The sequence below is a fragment of the Hippoglossus hippoglossus genome, chromosome 16, assembly GCF_009819705.1.
Source record: "Hippoglossus hippoglossus isolate fHipHip1 chromosome 16, fHipHip1.pri, whole genome shotgun sequence".
In the NCBI taxonomy this organism is placed as follows: Eukaryota; Metazoa; Chordata; class Actinopteri; order Pleuronectiformes; family Pleuronectidae; genus Hippoglossus; species Hippoglossus hippoglossus.
The window spans coordinates 5,476,566-5,491,432 of NC_047166.1; the positions used below are offsets into that span (position 1 = coordinate 5,476,566).

The 14,867-nt window shown below is 40.6% G+C and overlaps 3 protein-coding genes across 5 annotated transcripts in view; 1 reads left to right on the forward strand and 2 right to left on the reverse strand.

Moving 5' to 3' along the window:
* The window catches only part of LOC117777400 (hemicentin-1-like), a 1,765,934-nt gene that overhangs the window by 274,736 nt on the left and 1,476,331 nt on the right, over positions 1–14,867 (forward strand). The window lies entirely within an intron of this gene.
* On the reverse strand, positions 993–7,118 carry vsig10l (V-set and immunoglobulin domain containing 10 like). Of its 2 annotated transcripts, none has more exons than XM_034612194.1 (12): positions 6,901–7,118; positions 5,902–6,231; positions 5,245–5,517; positions 4,891–5,157; positions 4,130–4,375; positions 3,760–4,038; positions 2,810–2,902; positions 2,335–2,559; positions 2,115–2,234; positions 1,989–2,029; positions 1,274–1,360; positions 993–1,192 (listed from the first exon to the last, which is right to left on the reverse strand). In XM_034612194.1, exons 1-12 carry the CDS (start codon positions 6,971–6,973, stop codon positions 1,118–1,120), a joined length of 2,109 nt encoding a protein of 702 aa, XP_034468085.1. In that variant the 5' UTR covers positions 6,974–7,118; the 3' UTR covers positions 993–1,117. The 2 variants fall into 2 exon arrangements, with proteins under 2 accessions (XP_034468085.1, XP_034468084.1); XM_034612193.1 differs by having other exon boundaries at positions 1,950–2,029.
* etfb (electron transfer flavoprotein subunit beta) lies at positions 8,061–13,384 on the reverse strand. 2 transcript variants are annotated; one of them, XM_034612249.1, is made up of 7 exons: positions 13,228–13,384; positions 11,241–11,396; positions 10,407–10,568; positions 10,230–10,292; positions 9,400–9,558; positions 9,017–9,217; positions 8,061–8,722 (listed from the first exon to the last, which is right to left on the reverse strand). In XM_034612249.1, the coding sequence occupies exons 1-6, from the start codon at positions 13,279–13,281 to the stop codon at positions 9,047–9,049; spliced, it is 765 nt and encodes a 254-aa protein (XP_034468140.1). In that variant the 5' UTR covers positions 13,282–13,384; the 3' UTR covers positions 8,061–8,722; positions 9,017–9,046. The 2 variants fall into 2 exon arrangements, with proteins under 2 accessions (XP_034468140.1, XP_034468141.1); XM_034612250.1 differs by having other exon boundaries at positions 10,407–10,565; positions 11,238–11,396.

The following is a 14,867-nucleotide window of genomic DNA, read 5'->3' on the forward strand; positions in this document are numbered from 1 at the left end:
ACATGTGGCTTCTTCGTATTGACTTGTGTTAAAATACTAGTGGATTTTGGTCAAAAGATCAACTGAACAAATAAGTAGAGAAGAGTCTGAGCAGGCAGAAGTCAACAGCGCCACCTAGGGCTCAGTGTGTGACCTCATCTTAAAAGGCCAACACTTGATATGATCCTTTGTTTTGGCAACAACCATTATGGTTGAGAGGGGACGTCGCTCACCATCTTGCTTCCTTGTGTTATTCATCACTTCAACTCCCAAAACAAGGAGGCAGGGAGGAGCAGGCTTCTCACTGACAGGCATCACTGATTTTATTTAGGTTAAAATAATCAAATGAAGCTTGTTACAAGTCTGAACTTATACGTCTGAATATGTTATGACGGCTACTTGGAGTGTAAACTTTGTTTTAGCCTAGTTCACAAACAGCCATATCAGACAAGGAGGGGGTTGGTTGATACAGCGTTTTCTGCAATCTCTGCTTTTCCCCCCCCCATGTGTGGTCAAACCTGTACTGTCACTTTATCTGACTCAACACACAACATGTCCCCAAACTGTTCAACCTGTAGTCCCGAAGGAAACTAAAGATTGTATTAAACTCCACAAATATAACAAAAAGCTGCACATCCACAAATCATGCTCAATGTCAATGGATTACATTGGTTTGTATTGAAAAACTATTAAATAAAGTACACGTGGGAAAAGATATGAAACTGTTTAAATGAGGATTTATTTGAGCATCCTACATGTGTAAACAGAGTATAAAATGTGAAGTAATACATTGATTTAACATGCAATTCAATAAAAAAAAGTATATAAAAAAAAAAAGAGGACATTTTGCTGATAAAACATATTCAGTGACCTGGGACATGAGTTAAGTTGTGTTTTGAATTATATCCTGGTAACATGTTAAGTTGTGGTAAATAGGAGGGAGACAAGTTGTTCTTAATAACAGATACAGACATAACTTAAACACTTACATCAATAATACAATAAATATTGCGACAAAATGGAAATTTAAATCAGTTAAAGGAACGATAAATATATACAAATCTTATGATTAAAATTAAAAATTAAAAATAAAGAATGCTGTACAGAATTAATAAACACATCAACACAAATGCTAAGTTCAGACAGTTGTGGCGACTCTGACGGGCGGCGGGGGGACGAATGTGGGGAGAGCCACCGATCGTTCAGAGGGAGTCTGAGAGAAAACACAAAAGTTTCATCGTTAACTGGGAATCAACAAAGAAGAAGCAACGTGTTTTGATAGATTCAAAACTACCTGCTGTAGTTTGTTGTAATCAGGGGGAGACTTCAGTCCTCCTGTCAGCAGGTGATGAGGAGTCATCTCTGACTGGGTTGTTATGACCTGTTGAGACAGATAGAAACTAAGTCATAGCTGCATAGTTCATTGTAGAACATGCTAAAGAATCTGATGCTTGACATTTACTGTGTGGTTTATATTTCACGATCCACAAGGCCCCCATCAATTGTTGATATTGAAGCCAAGCTAATAAACTCCTTATCATGTATAACCTCTGCCAAGGAGATTATGTTTTCACCCTGTGACCATTGGTTTGTTAGCAGGATTAGGTGAAAACTACTGAATACTACGCTCTCTAACATTGAAAGATATACAGGTATATTTAAAGAACTGATATCTATGCATATGTGAAATTTGGTGCAGCAGAAAATATTGACTTTTGCAGCTTTAAAGCTTGAAGTTGTTGTGAAGATCAATATTTGAAAACCTGCATTTTTGCCTGATCTGAAATGTAAAGATCGCTACTTCAGCACTTGGATGTTTATCAGCAAAACCATAGACTGTATAATAAAGATGGATGATGGCATCTCCACCAACTCCTGTTGTACAAAAATGAAGCTAAAACATCCTGGAGTACGATTGCTGCCGTCTTGTGCTTTTGTGATCATGATGTGGATTCGGGGCATTTATATACCGCTGGTCTTGCCATTCTACTTATGTCAGTGATTTTAACCTTCTCGGCGGCTCTGGACACCGGGTATCTCGCCGGCCGACCTAGAAAACACACAAAAAATAAAGTGTCAAAACCATTTATCACAGCATGTAAAGAAAACTATGTTCTGTTTTTCCTTGCACCTACTTTTGTCCATGTTGCATTTGACGCACAGGTAGATGGAGCCGCCCAGCAGGACCAAGAAGAGAAGGCTGCAGGGGATCCCAGCTGCGATCCCAGCGATGGCAGGACCACTCAGCCCTTCTCCTACATTATCAACGGCACAGAGAGTCACCAATGATTTTACAACTGCTGCTTCGTCCCCAACCCCGTGGTAAGAAATCTGTTTCTCAAAACGTAACCCTACCTGGGCCGAGTCGGTGGACCTCAGAAGGCTCCCCCTCCGTCATACGAGCTCGGGGGATGACTCGAAACCGGTACGACAAGTTTGGATCGAGGGCCAACACATCTGCGCTCCGAGCCGAGCCAGGTTTCCGCTGGATGGTGCGATATCCGTCTGAGGCGCCTCTCGATTCGGTGCCATTACGCTTTTCGCTCGGGAGGTTTGGTCCTTTCACTTGTATGTCAAACCCTTCGCAGAAAAAGCAATTCAGTTTGGAAGGAGGACACAACAAAAAGTGACATTTGCTTTTCACAGTACTTTAGTTCAGCTGGTGGTTTCACCCATGACACAATATTTACGCCCCTATCTCCTGTGAACAGTTTCTGTTTTCAACCCCGTGTTTGAATTCGTAAAGGTCAGCAAATCTGATTCAGAGTGAGAACAGCGTGTTTGTGTGTAGTGTTTAAGAATCAACCCTGGGTCCTTCTTACTGCTTTACCTGTAACGATGGAGGTGGGCAGGACCTCCCAGGTCAATGTGACGATGGTTCCTTCGGGATTCGGGAACAAACTGAAATCTGAGATCGACGGTCCTGGAGAAAGAGGGATTGTGAACGTGGGGGCACATCAGGAGAGGACGGGGGGGGGGGTCTGAAGGTTCCCTAAGACTGGAGAGCTTTGTTTAAAGGGGAAAAGTAACCTCAGGTATGACTTGGCTCTCTGACTGAGGGGCCATTGTGTCTTTTGAACAGACACTGCACTGCATATTAAATGTAGAAGGAGAAACGTTACTTTTAACTATTTGTATTATTACCTCATTATCTGCTATTTACTAATTTCTAAATTGATTAATCTCAGGTTTGGTCAAAAAAATGCCCATTATAATTTCCCACAGAAGAAAATTATTTACAATGTGAAACTTTGGTTATTTTACATTTTAAAAAGGATACGTTTCTTTTGATCTACAAACTGACTTATTGTTTCAGTTGTATCATCTAGAATAATAGAAGAGTCAAATTAGTGACTACTTCATTTATAGGCAGCATTATAATGTTGTAGCTCATTCCTATAGCTACATTTGTGTAGTTTATATACAGCAGTTAAATCTACAGTATAAAAATACATTTATTTTTATATATATATATATATATATAGTCAGAGGTGGAAAGTAACTGATAACATTCGCTCAAGTAATGTATTTAAGTACAACTTTGCCACTTTATTTGAACACTTCCATTTTATGCTACTTATCTTCTAGTTAGAAATAAACTAGAGGTAAACCAATTAGAAAAACAAACAAACTTTTGTTGCAGATCTTTTCAAACCTCATCTTTCATCTGATGACCTGTTTGTTATCTTGTAAACTTTGGGAAGATCCCAAACTCAGCTTTAAGTATTTATATATGGTCTTTGACAACTTGGTTCATTTCAAAGAGCAGCTATACTCTACCTTGTAACTGTATTTCCCTCCTCTGGCTGCCCAGGGGGTTGCGGCAGGTGCAGCTGTATTTCTGCTGGACAAAGTTGCTGACATTGTAACCTCGAATCTTGAGCTGTGTGGTGTCACTGCTGATCTTGTGCGTTCCCCCGTTGGCGACGGCCTCGCTGCCTTTGGACCATGACACCACAGCCTGAGGCGAGGCGTCGCTCACACACTGCACAGCCACCACTATTTTGCCCTGAGAGTCGATTGAGGTTCTCACAGTTGGGAGGAACTCCACAGGACGACCTGCGGGAAGATAAGGTTTTGCAGAAGTTTTCGTTTTTAAGATGGAAATGGAAATCCTCGACTGATAACCCAGGGAACATCTTAAACATACTTGCGGTAATATTGCACTTATTCTGTTCAACTGGGTGGACCGCCATGCATGTGACAGTTTTCCAGTTTAAGTTGGCCAAGGCGGTGACGGTCAAGCTGAAGTTTCCAGCTCCACTGCTGCTGTTGCTCAGTTCTGGGAAAGACAGCTGAGCCAGCGGCGTTCCCCCCGGCCACTGACAGTGATACTGCAGGGCAGCGTTCACATTCACCGACTGCACAGAACATATCGGGTCGCCCGACGGCTTCTCTGTTCAGAGGGAGAATTGATTGAAAACTTAGTTATTCACGTTTGGGTTGATGTTTACATTTAGACAAACATGAACAAAGTCAGATGATGAACCCTGATAATTCAAAAGATCTTTATATGTGCAAATAAACGAATATACATAGACAACTTTGTAATCCTACAGATCGAACGCAAACACCTCAAACAAGACTTTAAAGTCAAGTAATTTCATTTTAAATCTTCCTGATGGAACAAGCAGATTTTCCTCTTAGATTGAGAACAATAAAAGGACAAATTATTGTCAAATTAAAACATGCAAAATAGAGCCTTACTACTTTATTATATAATCAACCAATTCAATATGTTTTGTTTCTCATAATAGTAAAACTTTTATTTTGCAAAATAAGCAATGTATAAAAGTTGTGTGTACATTTAAATTTTACATTAAAACTGCAGAATATCAGATGTTAATACGTCATAAGGGCATCAACGACATCTTAGGAATCATTACCAGTCATGCCATGCTTTCCACGTACCATAAACATTTAAAATCATGCTCTTCTGCCGCTGTTCTTTCGTCTGCTGATTGGTCAACTTGCAGGTATAAACACCTCCTTGGCTGATCTGTACATTTGTTCGGTTTAGGACTCCATCTTGGGAGTCAGGGAAGGTCAGATCACCAAAGACCCATGTAGCAGTGGGCCGTGGGGATCCGCCCGCCTGGCAGACGAGGCTCAGAGAGTCCCCGGGTACGTAGAAAGGCTTCGCTGGACGGGCCTCGAGTCTGGGCTCGTCTGGTCCATCTGCAGCAGAACACAAAGAATCAAGGAGATTTATCTGAAACTATAATGATGGATGGATGCGGTTAAGAATAATGTCAAAGTTCTTACACAGCACGGTGATGTTCCGGTGAGCTTCCACCCGGCCCAGGGGGTTCTTCAGCACCACTGTGTACCGTCCTGTGTCAGTCCGGTTTGGGTTGAGGATCTCCAGGCTCCTGTCCTTCACCGTGTAGTGTGAGCTGGTCTTTATCTCTGTGCCGTTGAACAACCACCTCTGCTGCTCCACCTCTCCTCTCAACACTCTGTACTGCAGGAGGAAGCGGTCGATTCCCTCTTTGAGTAAATCAGGCTGCACGGTCAGCTCCACATTCTGGATGTTTTCTGTGTGAGAGAAAAAGGTGAAAGGAGGAAGAAGCACTTAAATCATTAGGATTATCAAACCTGTTTTCCTTTTAAATGCACAACCGCAATATCTTATTAAGATGACAAATCTTTCAAAGGCCTGATGCTTAACTTAAGCATCATGATTGACAGCCAAGACTGATCGCGTGTCGATGCTTCAACCCTATCCTCCGATCGCTACTACGCAGACTCTGTCTTACAATGCAAGATTTCCACTTTTGAAAAGTGCATACACCAAAATAAACTGTGGAACAAGCAGATTTAACACATGTGATGGTTCATACATCTGTTGGTTTAAACAGCCATTAACTCCTCCACCACACGACAGCAGCACATCTCCAAATCAGCCAGTTATAAACTCACCAAACACATTCAGAGTGAAAGCGGTCTCAGCTTTAGCCAGCCCAGACTTTGTCAGTTCCATGGTGTAGTTGCCGGCGTGGTCGAGCTGCACATTCACGAAGGTAAGAGATCCATCCTTCTCGATCTTCAGCACCTCCTTGTATTTTTCACCGATGTCAGGTGCAGCACTGGAGCCAATGGTCCACGTAAGGACAGGCAAGGCTCCTTTAAACCAGGTGACCACTGGGTCAGGGGCCCCACTGAAGAGGAAAGCCAGAGTCACATTGCTGCCGGCTCTTGCATTCACCCATGTGGGGCCCACAGGAGCAACCACCAGTTTGCAGTGTGCACCTGTCAGCGTGGAGCCCAGTAAGTAGGTTTGGAGAGGAAACATTAAATCATGAAGTCATCAATTCTCTGAAAAAGCACTGTGCAATGAAGTAAGATATTTTCCAGCAATAGCAATATATTGAAAGTTAAATATACATTGATAAAATGCTTAAATGCATTGTGCATGTGGAGGTATAACACATAATTGGTCTACGTCGTGTTAATCAAGTGTTTTTCATTCTCTGCTCATAAAGAAGAGTTTCAAACTACAACCTTCACTCGGGAACAAAAATCTGTCTTTAAACTTACTAAACTAAATATATTGTGACATTTATCATTATACTTATTGATCTTTTGACTCATATGAACATTTTTATCATGACATGGAATATGTCCCAGCTCTAATCTAAAGATGTGATGGCCACAGGGACACATTTGAAAACAGTTCACACAAAAAAAAATGCTGACATATGACAGGTTTATTTTCTGCTTTTGTTTGTACCTAAAACAAATAAATATTATTACCATGGTTCATCGTGAATCATCTACAAAAAGAGAACAATCTCAGGAAGAGGCGCACACACACTGACTAATGAATTCACTGCGTTTTTCTTATTAACAGGAGGAAAAAGCAGCAAACAGCAGAGCAGCAACAAAGTTGGAAACCTGAAGGTTAGTGTGGAGTCTTACCTTGAAAAGAGAAGCTCAGTGAAACGACCAGAAAAACTGCAGTTAACCTCCCAGATGGATCCAGAGAAGCCATGTCGGTAAGAAGCAACAGAGCCGGGAACACAGACGGGTTTTAGCACTTGTGTCTCCTGCACGTTAACACTCCGCAGCTGGTGAATGTTTGTCCTTCGTGTCTGAGACATTAGAGACTGAACCACCTGTGTGTCCTCCTGCGCGCGCCCGAGCTGCAGCTGACAGGCGCGTGCATGCAGCTCACCTGTGCTGAGTCAAAGCCCTGATTGTGCACGTGAGGCCACGCCCCTCATACTACTACACATTACAGTACTTCTACCATGGCAGGAACTCGATGTTAGTCCGTAAAAGTAAAGTATAAATACATAAATAAATACATGCAGATATAAGTAACTAAACACATATAAAATAGATGCTATTTGATGATGTAAAATATTATTATTTCTACATGTAATCATTCATTTCTTCTTATATTTCTACATGTATTCATATATTTACGTATTAATTTGTGTTTCTACATTTATTCATATTTTTCTACGTTTTTTTTTCTTTCTAAGTTTATCTCTTATTTATATTCTCTTTATATATTTCTACATTTATTAATCCATTCATGTATTTCTACACCTATTCATTCATATATTTATGTTTATGCACTTCTGCATGTATTAATTTATTTTATTATGTTTCTACATTTCTTTATATATACAGTACATGTATTCAGTTTGGTCAATGTGACGGCTTAGTTTTTTATTCAAATAATTTCTTTAATGTTTATGTTTAATGTTATTGACTTCCAGATGAATTTACTCTACATGAAAGAAATAACTTTCACACATGTTTATTAATTACTGGAATCATTAATCTTCATTTATGCTGAATTGAGTTTGTTGGATTTATGTTGCAGCAACTTTCACATTTTGCCACATTCCTCTAAATAAACATCCTAAAGTTGTGCTATAGCTCATCATCAACTAATCACTCTTTACTTGACCTGTTTTCAGTATTAGGGGTTTATATGAAAATACATGTAATTTACAGTGTGTGCTGTAATGTATTATTTTTAGCAGACTTTACACACGTTTTGTTTTTACTCCAAGCCAAACACAGAGAAGAAACCAAGAAGAAACACCAGAGGACCAGTACAAGTATTGCATATTAAGATATGAAAAAGATTGGTTACTTTATTGTTATGGTAATGGTTCTGTTCAGTCAACAGAGAACTGAGGCGCTTATGGTAAAATTCAGATTTATGAATACATTTCCCTTGCTTATACTGAGAGACACCGTCTAGACAGAAACCCCGTTAGCATTCACAGACAAACTATACAGATTACCGACAGTCATGATGCTAATTTTGAAATAATCATCTGAATATGTCTGGACTCATATTTACATACATCATTTACAAAGACTGCACCTCTGAGCGAGACAACAGATAAACAAGATGAAGAGGCTGAGTGTCCTGTTGGTAAGATGCATCGTACTGGTGGTGTGAGCATATAGTGCAATATGAACATTAACAGTGAGAGAAAGGAGGTTTCTGGGTTTAAATTATCGCGACTTCTTGTCTAATATCAGTGGCCTGTGACTGAGGATTCATCCATGTAAGATGGGATGTAGGTCAAAGAAGAGATGATCCTTCTTGGTTCTGCTGACAGACAGTGTTTCTCAGTATTCCTCCTTTCCTGTCAGTCCTCCCCCCCTGCATGTCCTCAGGAGGTTCAGTGTCAAACAGAGGGATTGGGCCGACACATGAGCTCGTCCTCTGGGTGCGCTCAGGTAATCCAGTCCAGTTATTCATTAAACAGTCCTAAAAGCAGAGCAGAGAACAGACATGCAATTGAAGACATGAGCTGCATTTAAAATCAAATACATTCCAATTATCTTTGATTCTGTCACTGCAAAACACATAGTACTAAAAGCAATAAGTTAGTTTTTGCAATAAATACACAATGATGTTAAAATAACATTGATATTTCAAGTCATGAGTAATGTAATTGTGTTTCTGCTCCTTCCCTAGAAAATCTGAAAGTAAAATGTGGCCTATTGCCCAGGCATAACTACACAATAAACTTAAATACTGATAAACAGCAGTGGTACTCACCCTTCTTCTCTCCGTGCACTCCTCCTGCCTCTATATCGTCCCCGTCTCCTTCAGTTTGCTAACCAGGTCGTCCACCGTCTCCACCTTCATCCCCGCCTCCCTCTTCGGGGGCTCGTCCACTCTCAACACCTCCAACCGTGACGTGAGGTCCACTCCCAAGTCTGCAGGCTTCATGTTGGCAATTTTCTTCTTCTTGGCTTTCTGAAAGAAAAGAAACACATGATAATGGTTATGAGCAAATGGTGTAATACTTAACAATATCTCAACTGTGACAGTAACTGTTTATTTTTCTCTACACAAATCCAAACGTGTTCCTGACAACCAAACTGTAACATTCCTCTTGTGTTTCGAACACTACTCCGAACCTACTCCTTGCAACTTACCATGATATTAGGCAGAGTGGCATATCTGGGGGTGTTGAGTCGAAGGTCTGCGGTCACCACTGCTGGCATGTTGATTTTAATCGTCTCCATGCCGCCGTCAATCTCTCTCACCACTTTAATTTTGTCTCCTTCCAGTGATAACTCTGATGCAAAAGTGCCCTGAGATATGAAGATACAGCATTGATTAAAAAAAACTGAAACTCGAGCAATAAGAGCGAGTATTAAAACTATTTTCTCACATCATTTCTATCCCTGCAATGCAAAGACAAGAGTGAACAAAACAGGTTCACTTGAGGTAAAGAGGCAGTCATTGTGCCCCATCTGCTGGTTGGCTTATGTAACTGTATAAACTACATAAATGTGCATTAAAATAAACTGTGGAAAGTTAAAGGAAACACTAATGATATGATGCGGTACAAATTGAATAAAAATGACTGAACAGACATGGAAATGGACGTAACTTTGGAACTGAGCTCTGGATAATCTGTGCTTCAGGCTCCTCAACCTGTGAGATAACAAAGTACTCCATCTACTGTTCAGCCAGTGGAACTTCACAACAGCTGTCCAAGTGACCTTTAACCTGTTTTGCTGATCTGTGCAGGCTCATTGTAGATCTGACTGACTCGAACTCGTCTCCACTGACATTGATAAGGCAGCCGGGGCAGGGACACAGCCTGATAACAGCATGTCACACATTCAACATTTAGAAATAGAAAATGACTCGCAGTATTCACTCAGATCATTCAAGGCCTAAATAAACTGTTATTTGTGGGGCAAGTTTACATAGTCTGGTTTAGAAGGACTAATTGAAAAGGCTGCAGTGAAGTCACCTGAGGCCAGTCCAGTAAGGCTGCCGTCATCTGGCCCGTCTGATTGCAGTCGCCATCGATGGCCTGTGGAATCAACACAAGTCGTTCAACGAAAATAAGAGCAGTGTGAGATCTGAGTGTCAGATAATAAGAGGAGAAATATGATTTTTTTTAAAGAAATGAAACCGGATCTTTTACCTGTTTGCCGAGGAGGACGAGTTGTGCATCCTCCTTCTTGGCCAAAGCAGCCATGATCTTGGAGATCTGCAGGGGCCCCAAGTTTTCATAGTCTTTCCCAGCCACTTCCACGTGAATGCCTCGGTCTGCACCCATGGCAAGGGCGGTGCGGATGGTCTCCTGGGTGAGGGAGAAATACGGGTCAAAAAACGTGGCTTTGGCTGAGTATTAATTAGTGGGAGCTGCTCCCTGAGTAAAAGTTGTTGCAAAACCAGAGAGGATTATTACACATTGAGGTAGGGCCCAAAACGTAAATAACATTTCTAACAGTATTAAACAATGATAACTGCTTTGTTGGTTCATAATATTTCCTTCCTCATTTTGACTTGTTTGTGAAATTTGTCCTGATAAATCACATTAGTACTTATTTAACACTCTGAACATGAAATCCTGGTTATGTCACAGGCTGTTGTTTATATTCTCAGGCTTTATACACGGGATTCGTACAACGATTTATTACACTGGAACATTAACTATAATTATTACAGTACAAGTATACAATCTGCAACACCGCCAAAGTAATTTTATCCAGTTGCACTACTTGATAATGCAAGATATGGTGTGGGATGTTATTATCTCATTATCACACACACATTCATTTGTTTCTATATACAATGCAACTTTTAAATGCAACATTACACATATACTTTATTAAAATTATTTAAGAAGACTATGCACTATGCATGATTAAAGAAGACTATGCATCAGCCACAACAAACTGCACTTCTCCAGGACAGCTCATGACAAGGGCAGAGGAGCAGAATCCCCCCCCCCCCCCCCCATGGCACCCACCATTGCTTGCTGTGGTCCACAGCTCACAGCCACAACCTCCTTAATGAACTTCTTCTCCTTCAGCTTGACCGCCTCCTCCACAGCGATCTCACAGAAGGGGTTCATCGAGTGTTTTACGCCATCCGTCACCACACCACTGTTGTCCGGCTTCACGCGAATCTAAGGAGGAGGGAGACAGCAGGACAGAGTCACTACACTGGTGCACGGTGACAAACACTCCAGACAGCCTGGATTTTAGGTCAAAATGACAGACACAGAAACGAGTCACTACGGGTATAGCAAGACATCTTGTGACGCATGCAGGAGTCCTGAAGGTGTTGATTTATTATCAGAAAACCTGCAATATGGATCTAGGTATACATTTAAACCCTACACTGTTTTGTGATGCATGATATGGACATCGAAATAACGTGTTTTGGTGACACCTATGTGGTTCTATAACAGTTTCCACTCTTCTTGCTTATCTATGAGATTTTGGAACATACCCAGTGGGATTTGATCCTGTTTAGTCACAAGTGCACTCGTGAAGTCTGGCGCTGGCGTTAGGTGATAATGCCTGGCTCACAGCCCATGTTCCAACTTGACCTGGCTTTGTGCACGGTGGCCCTGTCAAGCTGAAACAACGGAGGGCGTTCTCTGAATTGTTGCCTCGTTGCTGCAAGCATACAATTATCTGTCAACTTGAACTGTAAGCTGTAACTTTTAAATTTCCCAGAAAGTAGTCAGTAGAGTGGATACCTACACCAAGGCACAACAGCCCCCTCATGAAGCTGCATTTAAGTTCACTAGATCCGGATTTTTATTTGGATCTGCATCGTAATGCACATACTCTTAAATATAATAATATAACTTGCCATAAAATTATATTTTTCATCAAGATGGATTGATTTTTTTCTCTGAGAAGTGTCAAGTGTCAAAATGTTAAAGGAAGTGAAAAAACATTATAATCCTGGATCCGCCCCCTGATCCGGATCTACATCAAACTTTAATGGGTTCTTTCCTGACCCAGAACTCATCCTTCCAAAAAGTTTTGTACTAATCCGTCAAGTAGTTTTTGCATAATCCTGCTAACTAACAGATCGCTGCAACAATCCTTGAGAAATATCCTGGATCTGCCCCCTTGATCAAATCTGCTCCACGAGTTTATTACCATAACCCACTATTACACAAAGTGTCAATAAAATCGGTTCGGCAGTTCTGTCATATGTGTTTCATTTCTTTTCTTGTTACGTGTTATACTGTGATTGTTGTCTCATCTTGTTGTCCGAGTTGTGTGGCAATAAAGTATTGAATCTATTCACAAGTGACATGTTGCCTCATGGGGCTTAACAAGATGTGACATCCTCTGTAATTAACCCTTGAAAAGAGTAAAACTACCAAAGAAAACCCCACTAACAGGGGAATTTAAAATGTAGAAAACCCAAAGATGCATGTGAGGGACAGAAGTGAAATAGATGCAACAAAATAACAGTATTTACCACATTGATTAGAAGAAACAGTTTGTAACATAATGGAAAAGTGTGGATGATATTGAACAGATCCTGCAGGAGGCAGCTCCAGCAGGATCAGTCTCTGCTCCACACACACACTGACATCTCCAAGATTACAATTATATAACTATAACACACACCATTGTCACACAGGCTAAATCAAGATGGGGGGGGGGCTTTCCCCCAGGTAAGTCTAAGGAGGACAAACAAGTTGAGCCTGACAGCAGGTTACACAACTAGAAAACCAGAGGAAGGTCACACACACTCACTCACAGACACACTCACTCACAGACACACGCACACACAAACACACAGCAGCTTAACACAATCTCAGTTATTTGTCATATTCAGTTCAACCTGCAGATGAGCATGTTGACAGTGCTGTGGTTTAGCATGCTAAAGTAAGCTAGCAGAGAAAGTCAAGTGATTGACAACAAGGCAGAAAAAAACATGTATTTAACCGTAAATAAAACAGTAGAAACAATGGAAGCGTTGTCTACCTTCACTGCGTAGTCGATGACCCGCTTAACTCCGACCAGAACCCGGCCAGACATCGTGGAGGACACGTTAACCTGAGTGGAGCGAGCAGCTAACGTCACCGTCACCGAACCTTCACCCGGGGACACGGCGGAATCATTTCAGGGTGAATCCAGTGGAAGCACCCGAGGGGCGCCACCTACCCGCGCAGCCAATGAGAGGCCGGCGAAATCCAACGCTCTCCACTCTGATTGGCTGAGAGGCAGCTGATTGCGTGGTTAAATTCATCATGTGGCTACACGCCTTTTTCCTACCTCGTTCAATGATAATTTTTATTTTTATTTAATCTTTAGCTATTCTTTAATCTCTCATGATGCACCAGGTTGAACTTATATCATTACAACACATTTAATTAGTTTTTTCCCAGAGAAATTGCCTGTACATAATGTGGTGCTTCTCATATCTGTGTCGCAAACAAACCCCGGTGAAGAAAGGTTCCGCTGTAAGTGGGGTAAAGTTCACCAGCAGTAGCAGTTTATTAAAATACACACATGTTAAATGAATGTGGTGTAATACAACAGTCCTGCACCACATCCTACACACAGGAAGATAATAACGTTGAGTTTTGTTTTATTTGTTTTTACAGAGGGGTTGATACAACTGCTGTGGTGTTGTTGAACATATGGTCAGGACATACATCAAGGTTTTAAAAATCCATGTCAGTTTTTTTATTTTTAATTATCATAATAATAAGCGTCGTATCATTATTTCTGTTCAGTTTTTATGACCGCTTTGTGCTCCAGAGTGAAGGTTTTGGTTTAAAAATCAGCAAAACTGAGGTTGATCCATTATGTGTTGTACCTCCTCACTGTGCTTACACAATATTCGACCTCTGTTATATTGCTACTGGTGAAAATTGTTTGCTGCAATTATTGATATTGTTTTATTACCCAGTCCTACAGAGAGAGAGACACAACACAAACTATTGGAAACACACGTGCATCAACAACACAAACCACAACCATAGCATCCGATATGACCACAGTTCCACCACTTCTCAACAGTGACAATCAACATGTTACTGTGGCACTTGTTTGGTTCACCTAAAAAATGGCAAATGAGTAAATATCATTAACCATTGCAGAGTAGTTCATACTAATAATAATGCGGATTAACTTTATTTATATGGCACCTTTCAAAACACAGCTACAAGGTGCTTTACAAGTGAAAAAATAGACAATTGAAAGTAAACAATAGGAACATATACAAATGTTACTTATGAGTACGGAAAAGTATAAAGAGTATAAACCATACTCACTCAAACCTTAAGCATTGCACGTATGCCGCTTTGTGCTTGGAAATGTTCCCTGGATGAAACAAGTTAGTAACTTTTCAAGCCCTAATAATAATAATAATAATAATAATAATAATAAGAAGAAGAAGAAGAAGAAGAAGAAGAAGAAGAAGAAGAAGAAGAAGAAGAACTCAGTTATAACTCGGTTACAAAGTGTTTTACAGTTTTAAAAATGTTTACAAAAAAACCAAAACAAAAATATGAATCTTAAACAACAAAAACAACCAAAAAGAATTGCTGCAAATACTTTCAGGTAAGAAAGAGATACTACTACTACTACTACTACTTCTACTACTACTACTACTAGTA

Bases quoted from the DNA above. Each gene is read 5' to 3' on its own strand.
- etfb (XM_034612249.1), bottom strand. From the start codon at position 13,281: ATGTCTGGCCGGGTTCTGGTCGGAGTTAAGCGGGTCATCGACTACGCA. The intron at 11,397-13,227 runs GTAGACAACGCT...CCTCCTCCTTAG, and splicing joins TCATCGACTACGCAGTGAAG to ATTCGCGTGAAGCCGGACAA. The intron at 10,569-11,240 runs ATGGTGGGTGCC...TTCTCCCTCACC, and splicing joins GCTGTGGACCACAGCAAGCA to CAGGAGACCATCCGCACCGC.
- vsig10l (XM_034612193.1), bottom strand. From the start codon at position 6,973: ATGGCTTCTCTGGATCCATCTGGGAGGTTAACTGCAGTTTTTCTGGTC. The intron at 4,039-4,129 runs GTATGTTTAAGA...ATCTTCCCGCAG, and splicing joins TAAGTGCAATATTACCGCAA to GTCGTCCTGTGGAGTTCCTC. The intron at 1,193-1,273 runs GTAGTTTTGAAT...GTTTTCTCTCAG, and splicing joins ATTACAACAAACTACAGCAG to ACTCCCTCTGAACGATCGGT.